This window comes from Hemiscyllium ocellatum, chromosome 18 (genome assembly GCF_020745735.1).
Source record: "Hemiscyllium ocellatum isolate sHemOce1 chromosome 18, sHemOce1.pat.X.cur, whole genome shotgun sequence".
Classification (NCBI taxonomy): domain Eukaryota; kingdom Metazoa; phylum Chordata; class Chondrichthyes; order Orectolobiformes; family Hemiscylliidae; genus Hemiscyllium; species Hemiscyllium ocellatum.
This window is the reverse complement of record NC_083418.1, coordinates 13,968,685-13,992,166: the sequence shown is the minus strand read 5'-3', so window position 1 is coordinate 13,992,166 and position 23,482 is coordinate 13,968,685. Positions and strand designations below refer to the sequence as shown.

The 23,482-nt window shown below is 52.4% G+C and overlaps 1 protein-coding gene across 1 annotated transcript in view; it reads left to right on the top strand.

Moving 5' to 3' along the window:
* The window catches only part of LOC132824134 (tetraspanin-4-like), a 34,904-nt gene extending 22,033 nt beyond the window's left edge, over positions 1 to 12,871 (top strand). Inside the window, exons 5-7 of the mRNA XM_060838376.1 lie at positions 1,646 to 1,777; positions 5,207 to 5,290; positions 12,803 to 12,871. Of these exons, the coding sequence (XP_060694359.1) occupies positions 1,646 to 1,777; positions 5,207 to 5,290; positions 12,803 to 12,871 (285 nt within the window). The remainder of the gene's footprint in view (positions 1 to 1,645; positions 1,778 to 5,206; positions 5,291 to 12,802) is intronic.
* Positions 12,872 to 23,482: the final 10,611 nt, after the last annotated feature.

Here is a 23,482-nt window from a genome sequence, read left to right as displayed (position 1 = left end):
TTAAAAGGATCCAAATTGCCTTTATAAAATTCTGGTCTGCAGAAATGAATAATTAAGGATTTGGAGGAAGGCGATACAATTATAAAGAGATACCCATGGTGGGGGGTGGGGAGATGTTAGCTCAATTACCAGATTAATCCGAGTAAAACATGAGGTCTGCAGATGCTGGAGATCACAGCTGCAAATGTGTTGCTGGTCAAAGCACAGCAGGCCAGGCAGCATCTACCAGATTAATCCAACAGCTTCAATCCCTGCGCTGGATGAGGTTACCACAACGGACTCTCCTTCTCAACCCCTCCCCACACCTGAGGTGTACTGACCCCCTCCCTCTAATTACAGAGACCCCGCCTTGGTCTGGCCGGACTGTGGTGACTGGAGCCACACACCATGGATTTGGAGTGGGTCTTGAACCCTCTAACTCTGAGACAAGGACAATGCACTGCAAAATGGAGTTGTTTCCTTGGATCTGGGAACAATTGGAGGTTTTATTCCACTCTGAGCCGTCCTGCTGTTTCTTACCTGACTCGGCCAGAAAATTCCCAAAGGCCTTGACTTCCCCAGCATGCTGTACCTCCTGCCAGGCTCTGTGAACTGTCTATTCATCGTGTTTAATTGTACACAGGTAGAGGGCATTAACTATGGCTTTCACTGAGCATCTGTCAAGAAATACTTATTGAGACTTTGACACTAGGAGGCCTGTGTGTGGAATGTTTCAGTTTGTAAATAAATGCAAGAATGTGAAATGATTGGCCCCAGTCCTATCCTTCAACAACTTGCTATCTGAATTGGAACAGTCGCCTCCTTCCCTCACTGACTGCCTCCAGCCAGTTGTCAGACAGGAGATAGCCTGGGATTCGGAAAGTGTTGTAGCCTTTTTTTGAATCATAGAACCCCTACAGTGTGGAAGCAGGCCATTCAGCCCATTGAGTCTACACCAACTCTCCAAAGAGCGTCCCACCCAGATCCATCCTCCATCCCCATAACCCTGCATTTCCCATGGTTAATCCACCCTAACCTGCACATCATTGAAGGAAACCGGAACACCCAGAGGAAACACGTGCAGACATGGAGAGAATGTGCAAACTCCACACAGAAAGTCACCGAAGTGTGGAATCGAACCTGGGTTCCTGGCACTGTGAGGCAGCAGTGCTAACCACTGAGGCTCCATTTTGCAGTGCATTGTTCTTGTCTCAGAGTTCGAGGGTTCGAGACCCACTCCAGGAATTAAGCACAAAATCCATGGTGTGTGGCTCCAATCACCACAGTCCGACCAGACCAAGGCGGGGTGTCTCTCTCTGGTTCTCTAATTAGTTGGAGGCAAATGGTGGTGATTTAGTCTGAGGGTCACTACACCTCAGGGAGAGGCTGAGAAGGAGAGTCCTTTGTCAAAAACTTGGTCAGTGCCGGAATTGACACCGTGTCACCCCAATTGACTTGAGGAAATATTCCAGAGCACAAACCGTGGAGTGGGAGAGCAGTACAGGATGGGTCGAAGTTCAGAAGCAGGGAACGACAATGTAAGAAGGCTTTGGGCCCACACAGTTGATGTTGCTATGACGACTGGATGCAGGTGGGTTTGACCAAAGGTTAACAGCGGAGCGGCTATTTGGGATTGTTCTGATGTGTAACCTATTGGCTCTTCCAGTTTGGCTGCTGTGGAGTTTCGAACTACACCGACTGGTTTGAGGCCTTCAACATGACGCAAGTGCCAGACTCCTGCTGCCAGGAATACAGTGTGAGCTGCGGCCTCCACTCCCCAGACACATGGTGGAAAGACGTGAGTACTGTCGTCTGGGTGAGACACAGGTGTCCCATTGGGGGAAAAGGGGCAAGACCAGGAAGCCCTGGTTCAGAGGGAGGATCCAAGCGAGCGTCTGGCTGTTCAAAGCCAGAGGCCTACAGACATTCCCAGCCTCGGACCCTGGTCAGAGGAATTGCAGGGAATGCTCTGAATGAGGGATGAGCTCTCTGCAAGCTGGAAGCGAAGGGCAGATGAGAGGAAGTGGGGAGGTTAGAACAAAATGAGCAAATGTCACCTCAACATCTAACTGTGCCACAGCAGCGTTTGCAATCGCACATTGTCTGTCTCCAACTGGTTCTGCTCTTGTCAGTGAGTGGGAACATTCTGTCTTTACTTGGCCAAAACCTTTCATCGTTTTAAAGGGGGAGATTAGGTCACACGTCAACCTTTTACATTGAAGAGAGAGATCTGAACTGGCTTGTGTATCCTTTCCTGATGAGCCTTCCCTCCAGCCTTCTGATTGAGAGCTGGCTGCAGGATTCAGACTGTGCACTAATTATGGTCCTATACGAGTTACAACACTTTCCTGTTTTATTTTCCATCACTCAACCCCTCGAGAAATGTTATATTTTAAAGCCTCACTAACCTTCCTGAGATTTATCCCTAATTGCCCAGAGGGCAGTTGCGAGTCAACGCCATTGCTGTGGGTCTGGAGTCAGTAGTAGGCCAGACCAGGTAAGGGTGGCAGATTTCAATCCCGAATGGACATGACTGACCCAGATGGGGATCTTTAATGCAGTGGGTGTCACTAAATCAACTTTTAAAATTCTAATCTTTGAAAAATTGAAATCAGATATCTCCATCTGTCCTGGTGGGATTCAAACCCATGTCCCCAGAATATTAGCCTGGGGTTCTCGATTGCTCAGTCTGTGATGTTACTGCCACGCTACTTTCTCAATTGTACCTCACCATCCCATGGCCCCTATATGGGCAGCACGGTGGCTCAGTGGTTAGCATTACTGCCTCATAGCATCAGGGACCCAGGTTCGATTCCAGCCTCGGGCGACTGTCTGTGTGGAGTTTGCACATTCTCCCCGTGTCAGCGTGGGTTTCCTCCCACAGTCCAAGGATGTGTATGTGTCCGTGCTAAATTGCCCATAGTGTTTGGTGAGTTAGTCAGAGGGAAATGGATCTGGGCGGGTTACTCTTCGGTGGGTCAGTGGGGACTTGTTGGGCCGAAGGGCCTGTTTCCACACTGGAGGGGAGTCTAATCTCTTTAATTGCTCTGACTGAACCAAACTCGCACCTTCCAGGTGTTCAGCAGGTCCCCCCCCTACCCCCCTTCCCTATCTCTGTAACCCCCTCCCTACCTCACTTTCTCAAGTCATCCTGGGACTTACTGGAGTCCTCCTCAACAAGGACTATTCCTGACACCAGTGTAACCTCTTGGCTGAATGAATGAGGGAAGCATTGCCACAACTAACACTTCGATTCTTTCCACTCTCTCCCTATCTCTGTAACCTCCTCCAGCCCCTACACTATGGGCGGCACGGTGGCACAGTGGTTAGCACTGCTGCCTCACAGCGCCTGTAGACCCGGGTTCAATTCCCGACTCAGGCGACTGACTGTGTGGAGTTTGCACGTTCTCCCCGTGTCTGCGTGGGTTTCCTCCGGGTGCTCCGGTTTCCTCCCACAGTCACAAAGATGTGCGGGTCAGGTGAATTGGCCAAGCTAAATTGCCCGTAGTGTTAGGTAAGGGGTAAATGTAGGGGTATGGGTGGGTTGCGCTTCGGCGGGTCGGTGTGGACTTGTTGGGCCGAAGGGCCTGTTTCCACACTGTAAGTCTAATCTAATCTAAACCTCCTCCCCGTCTCTGTAACCCTTCTCCAGCCCCTACAACCCATCCCTACCTCTGTAACCCCCTCCAGCCCCTACACCCCCTCCCAATTTCTGTAACCCCCTCCAGCCCCTACACCCCCTCCCAATCTCTGTTAACCTCCTCCAGCCCCTACACCCCCTCCCTAACTCTGTAATCCTCTCCAGCCCCTACACCCCCTCCCTATCTCTGTAACCCCCTCCAACCCCTACACCCCCTCCCTATCTCTGTAACCCCTTCCAGCCCCTACACCCCCTCCCAATCTCTGTTAACCTCCTCCAGCCCCTACACCCCCTCCCTACCTCTGTAAACCCTCCAGCCCCTACACCCCCTCCCTAACTCTTTAACCCCCTCCAGCCCCTTACACCCTCTCCCTATCTCTGTAACCCTCTCCAACCCCTACACCCTCTCCCTATCTCTGTAACCTCGCCCAGCCCCTACACCCCCTCCCTATCTCTGTAACCCCCTCCAGCCCCCTACACCCCCTACCTATCTCTGTAACCCCACTCCAGCCCCTACGGCTCCTCCCTATCTCTGTAACCTCGCCCAGCCCCTGCATCCCCTCCATATCTCTGTAACCCCTCCTGCCCCTGCATCCCCTCCCTATCTCTGTAACCCTCTCCAGCCCCTACACCCTCTCCCTATCTCTGTAACCTCGCCCAGCCCCTACACCCCCTCCCTATCTCTGTAACCTCCTCCTGCCCCTACACCCCCTCCCTATCTCTGTAAACCCCTCCAGCCCCCTACACCCCCTCCCTGTCTCTGGGACTCCCTCTGACCCCTCCATGCCTTTGAACCTTCCATCTGCCCTGAAAATCTCTCCGTCTGGCCAGGGTTGGAATAGTGTTGGCAGGTCCTGCTGCTATGAGCCCAGCTACTGCACCTCCTGGCGCTATACGAATGCAAGTTAATGTGAAGAGGACTGTAAAGCTGGCCGTGTGGGAGGCTGCAGGTGTCAGACTGTCCTCTCCGCCTGTGAAAGCTTTGCCTGTCCCCAACAACCTGACAGTGTGTGGTGGGGGGGGGGGGGGGGGGGGGGCCTGGGCCCTAGCCTGCAGCTCCTGAGCAGCACAGTGCCTGCTGAGGGAGTTGGGCAGTGGGGCGGTGGGATTGTGTAGAGTCTGCCCCTGACTCTCGCTCATTCTGAAGGGTGTGGAGGGGGTGGTGGGGAGGGGGAGCCGCTAACACACAGTAGGCCTCCAGGCCAGGGCCAGCTCTTCCGGAACCTTCCGCCGAGTGGTGCCGTGCCCATCCCCTTCCCTTGGCCCTGTTCAGGCCTCGGAACCCACTGACGTCAACTGAGGCTCTGACCAACTGGGGATCTGACGGGGGCTCGAACCTGGGATCTCACTGGTGTTAAAGGGATGTCTAATGGTGGATCGGATTGGCGATTTAATGGGGGATCTGATGGTGGGGTGGGGTGGGGAGGGGATCCAGCTGGAGGTGTAGTTGGGGAATCCTGTGGTGGCTGGTGTTGAAGCAGATGGAGATCTCCCCCCAGTAGGAGCAGCAGGCAGCATTAGGCTGCTCCCTGGAGCCTGTCAGTGATAGCTGTCTGTCTGTCTGTCTGTCTGTCTCCCTTACGCCAGGCCTGCTATGAAAAGGTCAAGCTGTGGCTTCAGGACAACCTCATCACCCTGGGGGTCTTCACCCTTTGCACAGCCCTGGTCCAGGTAAGGTCAAGGACCTGCCCTTCAGCACATCTCCTCCACTTCCTGCACCCCGAACCTCACCCACAACAAGGACAGAATCTACCCACCCCCACCCCCCTGGTCTGCACCTTCCACCCCACTCATCTCCTCCACCATTTCTGCCGCCTACAGTCAGATCCTACCCACCAGAGAGAGATTTCCCTTCCCACGCCTATCTGCGTTCCGTAAAGACCATTCCATCCAGGATTCCCTTTACCGACTCAGTGTCCACACTCAGTACCTTCCCCTACTGCCGCAAGAGCTGTAAAAATGTGTGCTCATAACCTCCCCCCTTCACCTCCCTCCAAGGCCCCATCGGAGTTTTTTCCACAGCCGGCAGAGATTTTCCTGCCCGTGCCCCAACACCTCATCCACTGCATCCATTGCTCTCGAGGTGGTCTCCTCTCCTTCAGGGTGACAGGACGCTGACACACAAAGCGTATCAGGGAACATCTCTGGGACACATGCACCAACCAACCCCGCCATCCTGTGGACAACCACTTCAACTCCCCCTCCTACTCCCCCAAGCACAGGAAGAACGCCTCATCTTCCACCTTGGGACCCTTCAACCACATGGCATCAACATTGACTTCACCTGTTTGCAAATCTCTCCCACCTCCACCTCATCCCAGATCCATCCTTCCAGCTCGGCACCACCCTCATGTCATGTCCTATCCGTCCATTTTTCCTCCCGCCTCTCCATTCCACCCTCCCCATTGGCCATGACAGATGTCGAGGTCAGGGATAGATGTCAAGTTGGCATAAGGAGAGAGGACGTGTTGTGTGTTCTAAAAGGCATTAAGTTGGACAAGTCCCCAGGTCCGGATGGGATCTATCCCAGGTTTCTGAGGGAAGTGAGAGAGGAAATAGCTGGGGCCTTAACAGATATCTCTACAGCATCCTTGAACACGGGTGAGGTCCCGGAGGACTGGAGAATTGCTAATGTTGTCCCCTTGTTTAAGAAGGGTAGCAAGGATAATCCAGGTAAGTAAAGACCGGTGTGATTGACATCAGTGGTTGGGAAGCTGCTGAAGAAGATACTGAGAGAAAGGATCTATTTACATTTGGAAGAAAATAGGCTTATCATTGATAGGCAATATGGTTTTGTGCAGGGAAGGTCATGTCTCACCAAATGAATAGAATTCTTTGAGGAAGTGACAAAGTTGATTGATGAGGGAAGGGCTGTAGATGTCATAAACATGGACATCAGTAAGGTGTTTGATAAGGTGGCCCACGATAGGATGATGGAGAAAGTAAAGTCGCAGAGGGTTCAGGGTGTTCCAGCTGGGAGCAGGAGACAGAGACGATAGTGGAAGGGAGCTTCTTAAAATGGAGACGTGTGACCATTGGTGTCCCAGCGGGATCGGTGCTGGGACCGCTGTTTTTTCTGATATACATAAATGATCTGGAGGAAGGCATAGGTTGCCTCATTAGAAAGTTTGCAGACACTAAGGTTGGTGGAGTAGCAGATAGTGAAGGGGATTGTCAGCGAATACAGCAGAATATAGATAGATTGGAGCGTTGGGCAGAGAAACGGTAGATGGAGTTCAATCTGGACAAATACGAGGTGATGCATTTTAGAAGATGCAGTTCAAGAGTGAACTATACAGTAAATGGAAAAGTCCTGGGGAAAATTGATGTACTGAGAGATCTGGGCGTTTAGGTCTGTTGTTCCCTGAAGGTGGCAATGCAGGTCGATAAAGTGGTCAAGAAGGCATATGTCATGTTTTCCTTCATCTGATGGGGTATTGAGTACAAGAGTTAGCAGGTCATGTTACTTTGGTTCAGCCTTAATTTGGAATATTATGCACAGTTCTGGTAGCCACATTACCAAAAGTGTATGGATGCTTTGGAAAGGGTGCAAAGGTGGTTCACCAGGAATGGGGATGGAGAATGCTAGCTATGAGAAGATGTTGAGTAGATTAAGATTATTTTCATTGGAAAGAAGGATGTTGAAGGATGAGGTCTACAAAATCATGAGAGATACAGACATGGTGGATGGCAAGAAGCTTTTTTCCCAGAGTGGGGTACTCAATTACTAGGGGTCATGAGTCCAGAGTGAGAGGGGAGACATTTAGGGGAGATATGCCAGGAAAGGTCTTCACGCAGAGGGTAGTGGGTGCCTGGGATGCTTTGCTGGCGGAGGTGGTAGGGACGGGCATGATAGCGTCATTTAAGATGTATCCGGACAGATACATGAATGGGCAGGGAGCAGAGGGATACAGATCCTTGGAAAATAGGCGACAGGTTTGGATAGGGGACCTGGATCAATGCAGGCTTGGAGGGCCGAAGGGCCTGTTCCTGGGCTGTCATGTTCTTACCCCCCACCTGCATCCACCTATCGCCTTCCTACCCACCTTCCCGTGAGCCCCCCTCCTATTTATCTCTCTTACCCCTCCACATTCCTGACAAAGGGTTTATGCCCAAAGTGTCGATTTTCCTGCTCCTCGGGTGCTGCCTGACCTGCTGCGCTTTTCCAGCACCACTCTCTCGCCTCTGATCCCCAGCATCTGCAGCCCTCACTTTCACCCGTGGGCCGAATCCCTTTGATCGGAAAACTGGAAAACCAGAATAATCTTGAAGATCAAGTGGGACCTCGAAAAATGAGGGGAAGTTAAAGCAAAATTGAATGGTACTGTTTATTCCGTAAGGACTTGGGTGTGTTAGTAAAGCAATTTGACATCGATTATATATCAGGGCTTGAGTGAGACTGCACTTCAGAGCACTGTGTACAGTTTGGGTCTCCTTTGTTTCAGAGATAGAAATCTGAAGTAGGGAGACCAGATATATCTTCCTAGGAGTTAGAAAAAGCACATTCAAATGCAGGAAATATCTTCCAGGTTGTAGATTTCCCGAGTTTCAGCAGTTTGGGACAAGAGATTGTGGACGAGTTGACATATCATCAGCCGAAGGAATTGGGAAACTAACACAAACATTCCCATGTTGACCAACTGAGATGGATACATTTTTGGATGGAAAGCTATTTCAGGACGGATATAGGGATGGCGTCGATTAAGTGTCAGAAAAAATAGTCAAGAGTTAGAAACAGGTGACATTTTAATGGGGAACAAAGACACCGAACGCAACATTTAATTAATAAATAATTTCCCAGCAACTTTGAGGAAGAAAGGGTCAAGTGAGAGGGAGGAATTGAAGAAATTTTGAGACATATAAGATAATCCGAGGGTTAGATAGGGTGGCCCGTGAGAGCCGAATTCCTCAGACGGTGATGGCTAGCACGAGGGGACCTAGCTTTAAATTGAGGGGTGTTTGGACACAGGACAGATGTCAGAGGTAGGGTCTTTACTCAGGGAGTTGGTAAGGGTGTGGAATGGCCTGCCTGAAGCAGTAGTAGACTTGTCAACTTTAAGGGCATTTAAATGGTCACTGGGGAGACATGTGGATGAGAATGGAATAGTGGAGGTATTAGGTTCACGGGGCGGTGCAACATCGAGGGCTGAAGGGCCTGTACTGCACAGTGTTCTATATTCTAGAGTCAGTATTAGTGAAGAGATTAGCCCCAGATAAACGAATGTTGTTACAGGCTGACAAATCCCCAGGGCCTGATCTGCTGCAGCCCACATGACTAAAGGGAGTGGAAATCATGGATGTATTGGTGGTCACCACCCAAAATCCTACAGACCCTGAACCGTTCCTCCAGATTGGAGGGTAGCAAATGTAACCCCATTATTTAACAAAGAAGGGACAGGAAAGAAAGTGAATTGCAGACCCCTTAGCCTAACATCAAACGTGGGGTAAATGCTAGCACCTATTATAAAAGATGTGATAGCAGAACATTTGGAAAGTATTAACTGGGTTAGACAAAATCAGCAAGAGTTTAAGAAAGGGAAATCATGCTGAACTGCTCTTCTGGAGGATGTAACCAGGACAGAATTAATGAGAGACATCCAGTGGATGTGTATATTTGGATTTGATAAGACCCCACATAAGAGGTTAGTAGGCAACATTGATGCACATTGGACTGGGGGTAATATATTGGTAATGATTGAGAATTATTGACAGACTTGAAACAGAGTGGGAATACACATCTTTTTCTCAGTGGCAGGTGGTGGCTAATGCTGTACCGCAGGAATCAGTGTACCACAGGAATAGCCCCAGCTATTCATAATATATATATGTGGATGAGGAACCAAATGCAATATCTTCAAGTTTGCTGAAGACACAAATCTGGGGGATGGATTGTGAGGAGGATGCGAGGCATTGGGGAAATTTTGACAACTAAAGTGGGTAAATACATGGCAGATGTGGTATTTTGTGTGGATAAGTGTGTAATTATACACTTCAGTGTGAGAAAAATGCAGAATATTATTTAAATGGTGATATATTTGGCTACGTGGATGTACAAAAGGACCTGGTTGTCATTGAACACCAGTCAATGAAAATGTAAGCAGGATGGTGCAGCAATCAATTAGAAAGGTGAATAATATGCTGGTCTTCATTATACATAGATTTGAGTTCAGAAAAAGGCATGTTTTAATGCAGTAAGGATGGTTTACTACAGAGCCTTGGTTAAACATTATCTGGATCATTGTGAGCAGTTTGGTTCCCACCTGAGAGAGGTCATAGGGAGTGCAGTGAAGGTGCACTTAATTAATACTAAGAATTTCATGACTGTCCTATGAGGAGAAATTGATTTGACTGGACCTCTAGTCATTGGAATTTAGAAAAGTAAGAGACATGATTGAAACATATAAAATGCAAATAGGGCGAGACAAAAATATACAGGGAGGCTACTTCCTGTTGGGGGAGTCTAGGACCATCAGTAACAGTTTCAGGATACAGGATGGACCATTTAGGACTGACATTTCTTCACTCAGAGGGTGGTCACTCCGACAGACAGCGGTGGGGGACCTACTCATTGAATAGATTCAAGAGGGAGGTAAATGCCAAGAGTTTTAAGATGTCAAGTGGTACAGAGAGAAAGCTGGATTGTAGCACTGTGATAGATGATTGGCCAACATGATATTGGATGGCAGAGCAAGCTCAAAGGGCTGAATGGCCTCCTGCTGCTCTGAGCTTCTCTGCTGAGGCACTGGTCGGGCAGGCTAGAGGTGGCAAAGTGTCACGTTAATATGTTAACCCAAATGCCAATATCCTCCACAAACTCAACATGACCCTCTCCTTATCCTGCTCTGTAATTCCCGTATCCTCTCCGTGTCCCGCTCTGTAATCCCCGTATCCCCCTCTCCGTGTCCCGCTCTGTAATCCCCGTATCCTCTCCGTATCCCGCTCTGTAATCCCCGTATCCTCTCCGTGTCCCGCTCTGTAATTCCCGTATCCTCTCCATATCCCGCTCTGTAATCCCCGTATCCTCTCCGTGTCCCGCTCTGTAATCCACGTATCCTCTCCGTGTCCCGCTCTGTAATTCCCGTATCCTCTCCGTATCCCGCTCTGTAATCCCCGTATCCTCTCCGTGTCCCGCTCTGTAATTCCCGTATCCTCTCCATATCCCGCTCTGTAATCCCCGTATCCTCTCCGTATCCCGCTCTGTAATCCCCGTATCCTCTCCATATCCCGCTCTGTAATCCCCGTATCCTCTCCGTATCCCGCTCTGTAATCCCCGTATCCTCTCCATATCCCGCTCTGTAATCCCCGTATCCTCTCCGTGTCCCGCTCTGTAATCCACGTATCCTCTCCATATCCCGCTCTGTAATCCACGTATCCTCTCCATATCCCGCTCTGTAATCCCCGTATCCTCTCCATATCCCGCTCTGTAATTCCCGTATCCTCTCCATATCCCGCTCTGTAATCCCCGTATCCTCTCCATGTCCCGCTCTGTAATCCACGTATCCTCTCCATATCCCGCTCTGTAATTCCCGTATCCTCTCCGTATCCCGCTCTGTAATCCCCGTATCCTCTCCATATCCCGCTCTGTAATTCCCGTATCCTCTCCGTATCCCGCTCTGTAATCCCCGTATCCTCTCCATGTCCCGCTCTGTAATTCCCGTATCCTCTCCATATCCCGCTCTGTAATTCCCGTATCCTCTCCGTGTCCCGCTCTGTAATCCCCGTATCCTCTCCGTGTCCCGCTCTGTAATCCCCGTATCCTCTCCGTATCCCGCTCTGTAATTCCCGTATCCTCTCCGTGTCCCGCTCTGTAATCCCCGTATCCTCTCCGTGTCCCGCTCTGTAATCCCCGTATCCTCTCCATATCCCGCTCTGTAATCCCCGTATCCTCTCCGTGTCCCGCTCTGTAATCCCCGTATCCTCTCCGTGTCCCGCTCTGTAATCCCCGTATCCTCTCCGTGTCCCGCTCTGTAATCCCCGTATCCTCTCCATGTCCCGCTCTGTAATCCCCGTATCCCCCTCTCCGTGTCCCGCTCTGTAATTCCCGTATCCCCCTCTCCGTGTCCCGCTCTGTAATTCCCGTATCCTCTCCGTGTCCCGCTCTGTAATCCCCGTATCCTCTCCATATCCCGCTCTGTAATCCCCGTATCCTCTCAATATCCCGCTCTGTAATCCCCGTATCCTCTCAATATCCCGCTCTGTAATCCCCGTATCCTCTCCGTGTCCCGCTCTGTAATCCCCGTATCCCCCTCTCCGTGTCCCGCTCTGTAATCCCCGTATCCTCTCCGTGTCCCGCTCTGTAATCCCCGTATCCTCTCCGTGTCCCGCTCTGTAATCCCCGTATCCTCTCCGTATCCCGCTCTGTAATCCCCGTATCCTCTCCGTATCCCGCTCTGTAATTCCCGTATCCTCTCCGTGTCCCGCTCTGTAATCCCCGTATCCTCTCCGTATCCCGCTCTGTAATCCCCGTATCCTCTCAATATCCCGCTCTGTAATCCCCGTATCCTCTCAATATCCCGCTCTGTAATCCCCGTATCCTCTCCGTGTCCCGCTCTGTAATCCCCGTATCCTCTCCGTGTCCCGCTCTGTAATCCCCGTATCCTCTCCGTGTCCCACACTGTAATCCCCGTATCCTCTCCGTATCCCGCTCTGTAATCCCCGTATCCTCTCCGTATCCCGCTCTGTAATCCCCGTATCCTCTCCGTGTCCCGCTCTGTAATCCCCGTATCCTCTCCGTGTCCCGCTCTGTAATCCCCGTATCCTCTCCGTGTCCCGCTCTGTAATCCCCGTATCCTCTCCGTATCCCGCTCTGTAATCCCCGTATCCTCTCCATATCCCGCTCTGTAATCCCCGTATCCTCTCCATATCCCGCTCTGTAATCCCCGTATCCTCTCCGTGTCCCGCTCTGTAATCCCCGTATCCTCTCCGTGTCCCGCTCTGTAATCCCCGTATCCCCCTCTCAATATCCCGCTCTGTAATCCCCGTATCCTCTCCGTGTCCCGCTCTGTAATCCCCGTATCCTCTCCGTGTCCCGCTCTGTAATCCCCGTATCCTCTCCGTGTCCCGCTCTGTAATCCCCGTATCCTCTCCGTGTCCCGCTCTGTAATCCCCGTACCCTGCTGCCTGCCTGTGTTGCCTGGGTGACTGTCTGGTCAGGAATAACCTTCTTTCTCTCCTTCCCTGCAGCTCCTGGGTATGACCTTTGCCCTGACCATGTACTGTAACCTGGTGAAGCCAGGTACCTACCACAGCTAGTGCCTGCCTCTCCCGCTGCTCCCTCCCGCTGGGCCTTGGCAGGACCTTCCATCTTCTTTCCCATTCTGTCTGAATCTCCTGACCTCCCGGGGCCTGGCCGGGGAAGATTTCCTGCTGGGCTGGAGCCGGAGGCCGTGGGGTGGTGCCGCCTGGAGTCTGCCCCTCTCGAACATGGTGTGGCTTGGACTAATGAGGACGGGCAAAACCGAGAGATGGCGGTTTCTGCTTGACGGGAAGAGGTGGCAGAGGGAGAGGTTTATTGTCAGTTTAAAGTCACTCTGTACTCGAGAGAGGCGAGGAGCAGAAAGCCTGTCTTTGGTTCGAGACTTCACCTGGAGCACCATGACCTGGGAACCACCAGCGTTGACCTGGCCGACCCCTGAGTGGGGAGCAGCACGGACATTGTCGAATGTCTCCTGCAGCGTTGGAGGATCTCCATCTCAGCCACCCAGGGACTGAGGGGTCCTGTTCACCAAACAGCCCAGGCAGACCCCTGCCTGAGGGGACATGACAATGAGCCCAAGTGGACCCTGCAGCCTTCCTCTGATGTGAACGTTCACGGGGAATTTGACACCTTGATTTCAATCCGCGACCTCACCCTTTCCTGCTCAGGCACCATTCCGGAGACTCAGGCTGTGAAAAGTATCAGTGGGGAGCAGTGACTGTCACAGTGTGTTACAGTATCGGGGGGAGCAGTGACTGTCACAGTGTGTTACAGTATCGGGGGGAGCAGTGACTGTCACAGTGTGTTACAGTATCGGGGGGAGCAGTGACTGTCACAGTGTGTTACAGTATCAGTGGGGAGCAGTGACTGTCACGGTGTGTTACAGTATCAGTGGGGAGCAGTGACTGTCACGGTGTGTTACAGTATCAGGGGGAGCAGTGACTGTCACGGTGTGTTACAGTATCGGGGGGAGCAGTGACTGTCACAGTGTGTTACAGTATCGGGGGGAGCAGTGACTGTCACAGTGTGTTACAGTATCGGGGGGAGCAGTGACTGTCACAGTGTGTTACAGTATCAGTGGGGAGCAGTGACTGTCACGGTGTGTTACAGTATCAGGGGGAGCAGTGACTGTCACGGTGTGTTACAGTATCAGGGGGAGCAGTGACTGTCACAGTGTGTTACAGTATCGGGGGGAGCAGTGACTGTCACAGTGTGTGCGAGTATCAGGGGGAGCAGTGACTGTCACAGTGTGTTACAGTATCAGGGGGGAGCAGTGACTGTCACGAGGTGTTACAGTATCAGGGGGAGCAGTGTCTGTCACGGTGTGTTACAGTATCGGGGGGAGCAGTGACTGTAACGGTGTGTTACACTATCGGGTGGAGCATTGACTGTCACGGGGTGTTACAGTATCGGGGGAGCAGTGACTGTCACGGTGTGTTACAGTATCAGGGGGAGCAGTGACTGTCACGGTGTGTTACAGTATCGGGGGGAGCCGTGACTGTCACTGTGTGTTACAGTATCGGGGGGAGCCGTGACTGTCACTGTGTGTTACAGTATCGGGGGACCAGTGTCTGTCAAGGTGTGTTACAGTATTGAGGGGCAGTGACTGTCACGGTGTGTTACACTATCGGGTGGAGCATTGACTGTCACGGTGTGTTACAGTATCGAGGGGCAGTGACTGTCACAGTGTGTTACAGTATCGGGGGGGGAGCAGTGTCTGTCACGCTGTGTTACAGTATCGGGTGGAGCATTGACTGTCACGGTGTGTTACAGTATCGGGGGAGCAGTGCCTGTCACAGTGTGTGAGAGTATCGGGGGAGCAGTGTCTGTCACGCTGTGTTACAGTATCGGGTGGAGCATTGACTGTCACGGTGTGTTACAGTATCGGGGGAGCAGTGCCTGTCACAGTGTGTGAGAGTATCGGGGGAGCAGTGACTGTCACGGTGTGTGCGAGTATCAGGGGGAGGAGTGACTGTCACAGTGTGTTACAGTATCCGGGGAGCAGTGTCTGTCACCGTGTGTTACAGTATCAGGGGGAGCAGTGTCTGTCACGGTGTGTTACAGTATCAGGGGGAGCAGTGACTGTCACAGTGTGTTACAGTATCGGGGGGAGCAGTTACTGTCACGGTGTGTTACAGTATCAGTGGGGAGCAGTGACTGTCACGGTGTGTTACAGTATCAGGGGGAGCAGTGACTGTCACGGTGTGTTACAGTATCGAGGGGCAGTGACTGTCACGGTGTGTTCGGTGTGTTACAGTAACGAGGGAGCAGTGACTGTCACGGTGTGTTACAGTATCGGGGGGAATAGTGTCTGTCACAGTGTGTTACTGTATTGGGGGAAGCAGTGACTGTCACTGTGTGTTACAGTATCGGGGGGAGCAGTGACTGTCATGGTGTGTTATAGTATCAGGGGGAGCAGTGACTGTCACAGTGTGTTACAGTATCAGGGGGAGCAGTGTCTGTCACGGTGTGTTACAGTATCAGGGTGAGCTGTGACTGTCACGGTGTGTTACAGTATCGGGGGGAGCTGTGACTGTCAGAGTGTTTTACAGTATCGGGGGGAGCTGTGACTGTCACGGGGTGTTACAATATCGGGGGGAGCTGTGACTGTCACGGTGTGTTATAGTATCAGGGGGAGCAGTGACTGTCACAGTGTGTTACAGTAACAGGTTGAGCTGTGACTGTCACGGTGAGTTACAGTATCGGGGGGAGCAGTGACTGTCACGGTGTGTTACAGTATCGGGGGGAGCAGTGACTGTCACAGTGTGTTACAGTATCAGGGGGAGCAGTGACTGTCACGGTGTGTTACAGTATCGGGGGGAGCAGTGACTGTCACGGTGTGTTACAGTATCGGGGGGAGCAGTGACTGTCACAGTGTGTTACAGTATCGGGGGGAGCAGTTACTGTCACGGTGTGTTACAGTATCAGTGGGGAGCAGTGACTGTCACGGTGTGTTACAGTATCGGGGGGAGCAGTGACTGTCACGGTGTGTTACAGTATCAGGGGGAGCAGTGACTGTCACGGTGTGTTACAGTATCAGGGGGAGCAGTGACTGTCACGGTGTGTTACAGTATCAGGGGGAGCAGTGACTGTCACGGTGTGTTACAGTATCGGGGGGGAGCAGTGACTGTCACGGTGTGTTACAGTATCGGGGGGGAGCAGTTACTGTCACGGTGTGTTACAGTATCGGGGGGAGCAGTGACTGTCACGGTGTGTTACAGTATCGGGGGAGCATTGACTGTCACGGTGTGTTACAGTATCGGGGGGAGCAGTGACTGTCACGGTGTGTTACAGTATCGGGGGGAGCAGTGACTGTCACGGTGTGTTACAGTATCAGGGGGAGCAGTGACTGTCACAGTGTGTTACAGTATCGGGGGGAGCAGTGACTGTCACGGTGTGTTACAGTATCGGGGGAGCAGTGTCTGTCACGGTGTGTTACAGTATCGGGGGGAGCAGTGACTGTCACGGTGTGTTACAGTATCGGGGGGAGCAGTGACTGTCACGGTGTGTTACAATATCGGGGGGAGCTGTGACTGTCACGGTGTGTTATAGTATCAGGGGGAGCAGTGACTGTCACGGTGTGTTACAGTATCGAGGGGCAGTGACTGTCACGGTGTGTTACAGTATCGGGGGGAGCGGTGACTGTCACGGTGTGTTACAGTATCAGGGGAAGCAGTGTCTGTCACGGTGTGTTACAGTATCGGGGGGAGCAGTGTCTGTCACGGTGTGTTACAGTATCGGGGAGCAGTGACTGTCATGGTGTGTTACAGTATCGGGGGAGCAGTGTCTGTCACGGTGTGTTACAGTATCGGGGAGCAGTGTCTGTCACGGTGTGTTACAGTATCAGGGGAAGCAGTGTCTGTCACGGTGTGTTACAGTATCGGGGGAGCAGTGACTGTCACAGTGTGTTACAGTATCAGGGGAAGCAGTGTCTGTCACGGTGTGTTACAGTATTGAGGGGCAGTGACTGTCACGGTGTGTTAGAGTATCAGGGGGAGCAGTGACTGTCACGGTGTGTTACAGTATCGAGGGGCAGTGACTGTCACGGTGTGTTACAGTATCGGGGGAGCAGTCACTGTCACGGTGTGTTACAGTATCGAGGGGCAGTGACTGTCACGGTGTGTTCGGTGTGTTACAGTAACGAGGGAGCAGTGACTGTCACGGTGTGTTACAGTATCGGGGGGAGCAGTGACTGTCACAGTGTGTTACAGTATCGGGGGGAGCAGTGACTGTCACGGTGTGTTACAGTATCGGGGGAGCATTGACTGTCACGGTGTGTTACAGTATCGGGGGGAGCAGTGACTGTCACGGTGTGTTACAGTATCGGGGGGAGCAGTGACTGTCACAGTGTGTTACAGTATCAGGGGGAGCAGTGACTGTCACGGTGTGTTACAATATCGGGGGGAGCTGTGACTGTCACGGTGTGTTATAGTATCAGGGGGAGCAGTGACTGTCACGGTGTGTTACAGTATCGAGGGGCAGTGACTGTCACGGTGTGTTACAGTATCGGGGGGAGCGGTGACTGTCACGGTGTGTTACAGTATCAGGGGAAGCAGTGTCTGTCACGGTGTGTTACAGTATCGGGGGGAGCAGTGTCTGTCACGGTGTGTTACAGTATCGGGGAGCAGTGACTGTCATGGTGTGTTACAGTATCGGGGGAGCAGTGTCTGTCACGGTGTGTTACAGTATCGGGGAGCAGTGTCTGTCACGGTGTGTTACAGTATCAGGGGAAGCAGTGTCTGTCACGGTGTGTTACAGTATCAGGGGGAGCAGTGTCTGTCACGGTGTGTTACAGTATCGGGGTGAGCTGTGACTGTCACGGTGTGTTACAGTATCGGGGGGAGCTGTGACTGTCAGAGTGTTTTACAGTATCGGGGGGAGCTGTGACTGTCACGGGGTGTTACACTATCGGGGGGAGCTGTGACTGTCACGGTGTGTTATAGTATCAGGGGGAGCAGTGACTGTCACAGTGTGTTACAGTAACAGGTTGAGCTGTGACTGTCACGGTGAGTTACAGTATCGGGGGGAGCAGTGACTGTCACGGTGTGTTACAGTATCGGGGGGAGCAGTGACTGTCACAGTGTGCTACAGTATCAGGGGGAGCAGTGTCTGTCACGGTGTGTTACAGTATCAGGGTGAGCTGTGACTGTCACGGTGAGTTACAGTATCGGGGGGAGCAGTGACTGTCACGGTGTGTTACAGTATCGGGGGGAGCAGTGACTGTCACAGTGTGTTACAGTATCAGGGGGAGCAGTGACTGTCACGGTGTGTTACAATATCGGGGGGAGCAGTGACTGTCACGGTGTGTTACAGTATCGGGGGGAGCAGCGATTGTCACGGTGTGTTACAGTATCGGGGGGAGCAGTGTCTGTCACGGTGTGTTACAGTATCAGTGGGGAGCAGTGACTGTCACGGTGTGTTACAGTATCGGGGGGGAGCAGTTACTGTCACGGTGTGTTACAGTATCGGGGGGAGCAGTGACTGTCACAGTGTGTTACAGTATCAGGGGGAGCAGTGACTGTCACGGTGTGTTACAGTATCGGGGGAGCATTGACTGTCACGGTGTGTTACAGTATCGTGGGGAGCAGTGACTGTCACGGTGTGTTACAGTATCGGGGGGAGCAGTGACTGTCACAGTGTGTTACAGTATCGGGGGGAGCAGTGACTGTCACGGTGTGTTACAGTATCGGGGGAGCATTGACTGTCACGGTGTGTTACAGTATCGGGGGGAGCAGTGACTGTCACGGTGTGTTACAGTATCGGGGGGAGCAGTGACTGTCACAGTGTGTTACAGTATCAGGGGGAGCAGTGACTGTCACGGTGTGTTACAATATCGGGGGGAGCTGTGACTGTCACGGTGTGTTATAGTATCAGGGGGAGCAGTGACTGTCACGGTGTGTTACAGTATCGAGGGGCAGTGACTGTCACGGTGTGTTACAGTATCGGGGGGAGCGGTGACTGTCACGGTGTGTTACAGTATCAGGGGAAGCAGTGTCTGTCACGGTGTGTTACAGTATCGGGGGGAGCAGTGTCTGTCACGGTGTGTTACAGTATCGGGGAGCAGTGACTGTCATGGTGTGTTACAGTATCGGGGGAGCAGTGTCTGTCACGGTGTGTTACAGTATCGGGGAGCAGTGCCTGTCACGGTATGTTACAGTATCGGGGGGAGCAGTGTCTGTCACGGTGTGTTACAGTATCGGGGAGCAGTGACTGTCATGGTGTGTTACAGTATCAGGGGAAGCAGTGTCTGTCACGGTGTGTTACAGTATCGGGGGAGCAGTGACTGTCACAGTGTGTTACAGTATCAGGGGAAGCAGTGTCTGTCACGGTGTGTTACAGTATTGAGGGGCAGTGACTGTCACGGTGTGTTAGAGTATCAGGGGGAGCAGTGACTGTCACGGTGTGTTACAGTATCGAGGGGCAGTGACTGTCACGGTGTGTTACAGTATCGGGGGAGCAGTCACTGTCACGGTGTGTTACAGTATCGAGGGGCAGTGACTGTCACGGTGTGTTCGGTGTGTTACAGTAACGAGGGAGCAGTGACTGTCACGGTGTGTTACAGTATCGGGGGGAATAGTGTCTGTCACAGTGTGTTACTGTATCGGGTGGAGCAGTGACTGTCACGGTGTGTTACAGTATCGGGGGGAGCAGTGACTGTCATGGTGTGTTATAGTATCAGGGGGAGCAGTGACTGTCACAGTGTGTTACAGTATCAGGGGGAGCAGTGTCTGTCACGGTGTGTTACAGTATCAGGGTGAGCTGTGACTGTCACGGTGTGTTACAGTATCGGGGGGAGCTGTGACTGTCAGAGTGTTTTACAGTATCGGGGGGAGCTGTGACTGTCACGGGGTGTTACAATATCGGGGGGAGCTGTGACTGTCACGGTGTGTTATAGTATCAGGGGGAGCAGTGACTGTCACAGTGTGTTACAGTAACAGGTTGAGCTGTGACTGTCACGGTGAGTTACAGTATCGGGGGGAGCAGTGACTGTCACGGTGTGTTACAGTATCGGGGGGAGCAGTGACTGTCACAGTGTGTTACAGTATCAGGGGGAGCAGTGTCTGTCACGGTGTGTTACAGTATCAGGGTGAGCTGTGACTGTCACGGTGAGTTACAGTATCGGGGGGAGCAGTGACTGTCACGGTGTGTTACAGTATCGGGGGGAGCAGTGACTGTCACGGTGTGTTACAGTATCAGGGGAAGCAGTGTCGGTCACGGTGTGCTACAGTATTGAGGGGCAGTGACTGTCACGGTGTGTTAGAGTATCACGGGGAGCAGTGACTGTCACGGTGTGTTACAGTATCGAGGGGCAGTGACTGTCACGGTGTGTTACAGTATCGGGGGAGCAGTCACTGTCACGGTGTGTTACAGTATCGAGGGGCAGTGACTGTCACGGTGTGTTCGGTGTGTTACAGTAACGAGGGAGCAGTGACTGTCACGGTGTGTTACAGTATCGGGGTGAGCAGTGTCTGTCACGGTGTGTTACAGTATCGGGGGTGCAGTGACTGTTACGGTGTGTTATAGTATCAGGGGGAGCAGTGACTGTCACGGTGTGTTACAGTATCAGGGGAGCAGTGTCTGTCACTGTGTGTTGCAGTATCAGGGGGCAGTGACTGTCACGGTGTGTTACAGTATCGGGGGGAACAGTGACTGTCATGCTGTTTTACAGTATCGGGGGGAGCAGTGACTGCCACGGTGTGTTACAGGATCAGGGAGAGCAGTGACTGTCAAGGTGTGTTACAGTATCGGGGGGAGCAGTGACTGTCACGGTGTGTTACAGTATCAGGGGGAGCAGTGTCTATTGCGGTGTGTTACAGTATCGGGGGGAGCAGTGTCTATCACGGTGTGTTACAGTATCAGGGGGAGCAGTGTCTGTTACGGTGTGTTACAGTATCGGGGGGAGCAGTGACTGTCACGGTGTGTTACAGTATCGGGGGGAGCGGTGACTGTCACGGTGTGTTACAGTATCAGGGGAAGCAGTGTCTGTCACGGTGTGTTACAGTATCGGGGGAGCAGTGTCTGTCACGGTGTGTTACAGTATCAGGGGGAGCAGTGTCTGTCATGGTGTGTTACAGTATCGAGGGGCAGTGACTGTCACGGTGTGTTACAGTATCGGGGGAGCAGTCACTGTCACGGTGTGTTACAGTATCGAGGGGCAGTGACTGTCACGGTGTGTTACAGTATCGGGGTGAGCAGTGTCTGTCACGGTGTGTTACAGTATCGGGGTGAGCAGTGTCTGTCACGGTGTGTTACAGTATCGGGGGTGCAGTGATTGTTACGGTGTGTTACAGTATCAGCGGGCAGTGTCTGTCACGGGGTGTTACAGTATCGGAGGAGCAGTGACTGTCACGGTGTGTTACAGTGTCGGGGAGCAGTGTCTGTCACGGGGTGTTACAGTATCGAGGGGAGCAGTGACTGTCACGGTGTGTTACAGTATCGGGGGGAGCAGTGTCTGTCACGGTGTGTTACAGTATCGGGGAGCAGTGTCTGTCACAGTGTGTTACAGTATTGGGGGAGCAGTGACTGTCACGGTGTGTTACAGTATCGGGGGGAGCAGTGTCTGTCACGGTGTGTTACAGTAACGGGGGAGCAGTGACTGTCACGGTGTGTTACAGTATCGGGGGGAGCAGTGTCTGTCACGGTGTGTTACAGTATCGGGGAGCAGTGTCTGTCACGGTGTGTTACAGTATCGGGGGGAACAGTGACTGTCACGCTGTTTTACAGTATCGGGTGGAGCAGTGACTGTCACGGTGTGTTACAGGATCAGGGAGAGCAGTGACTGTCACGGTGTGTTACAGTATCGAGGGAGCAGTGACTGTCACGGTGTGTTACAGTATCGGGGGGAGCAGTGTCTGTCACGGTGTGTTATTATATTGGGGGAAGCAGTGACTGTCACGGTGTGTTACAATATCAGGGGGAGCAGGGTCTGTCATGGTGTGTTACAGTATCGAGCGAGCAGTGACTGTCACAGTGTGTTACAGTATCGGGGGGACCAGTGTCAGTCACAGTGTGTTACTGTATTGGGGGAAGCAGTGTCTGTCACGGTGTGTTACAGTATCGGGGCGAGCAGTGACTGTCACGGTGTGTTACAGTATCGGGGGGAAGCAGTGATTGTCACAGTCTGTTACAGTATCGGGGGGAGCAGTGACTGTCACAGTGTGTTACAGTATCGGGGTGAGCAGTGACTGTCACGGTGTGTTACAGTATGGGGGGAAGCAGTGACTGTCACAGTGTGTTACAGTATCGGGGGGAGCAGTGACTGTCACAGTGTGTTACAGTATCGGGGGGAGCAGTGACTGTCACGGTGTGTTACAGTATCGGGGGGAGCAGTGACTGTCACGGTGTGTTACAATATCGGGGGGAGCAGTGACTGTCAAGGTGTGTTACAGTATCGGGGGGAGCAGTGACTGTCACTGTGTGTTACAGTATCGGGGGGAGCAGTGACTGTCACGGTGTGTTACAGTATCGGGGGGAGCAGTGACTGTCACGGTGTGTTACAGTATCAGGGGGAGCAGTGACTGTCACGGTGTGTTACAATATCGGGGGGAGCAGTGACTGTCACGGTGTGTTACAGTATCGGGGGGAGCAGTGACTGTCACTGTGTGTTACAGTATCGGGGGGAGCAGTGACTGTCACGGTGTGTTACAGTATCGAGGGAGCAGTGACTGTCACGGTGTGTTACAGTATCGAGGGAGCAGTGACTGTCACGGTGTGTTACAGTGTCAGGGAGAGCAGTGACTGTCACGGTGTGTTACAATATCGGGGGGAGCAGTGACTGTCAAGGTGTGTTACAGTATCGGGGGGAATAGTGTCTGTCACAGTGTGTTACTGTATTGGGGGACGCAGTGACTGTCACTGTGTGTTACAGTATCGGGGGGAGCAGTGACTGTCATGGTGTGTTATAGTATCAGGGGGAGCAGTGACTGTCACAGTGTGTTACTGTATTGGGAGAAGCAGTGAATGTCACTGTGTGTTACAGTATCGGGGCGAGCTGTGACTGTCACGGTGTATTATAGTATCAGGGGGAGCAGTGACTGTCACGGTGTGTTATATTATCAGGGGGAGCAGTGACTGTCACAGTGTGTTACAGTATCAGGGGGAGCAGTGTCTGTCACGGTGTGTTACAGTATCAGGGTGAGCTGTGACTGTCACGGTGTGTTACAGTATCGGGGGGAGCAGTGTCTGTCACGGTGTGTTACAGTATCAGGGTGAGCTGTGACTGTCACGGTGAGTTACAGTATCGGGGGGAGCAGTGACTGTCACGGTGTGTTACAGTATCGGGGGGAGCAGTGACTGTCACAGTGTGTTACAATATCGGGGGGAGCTGTGACTGTCACGGTGTGTTATAGTATCAGGGGGAGCAGTGACTGTCACGGTGTGTTACAGTATCGAGGGGCAGTGACTGTCACGGTGTGTTACAGTACCGGGTGGAGCAGTGTCTGTCACCGTGTGTTACAGTATCGGGTGGAGCTCTGACTGTCACGGTGTGTTACAGTATTGGGGGAGCAGTGACTGTCACGGTGTGTTACAGTATCAGAGGGAGCAGTGACTGTCTCCGTGTGTTACAGTATCGGGTGGAGCATTGACTGTCACGGTGTGTTACAGTATCAGTGGGGAGCAGTGATTGTCACAGTGTGTTACAGTATCGGGGGGAGCAGCGACTGTCA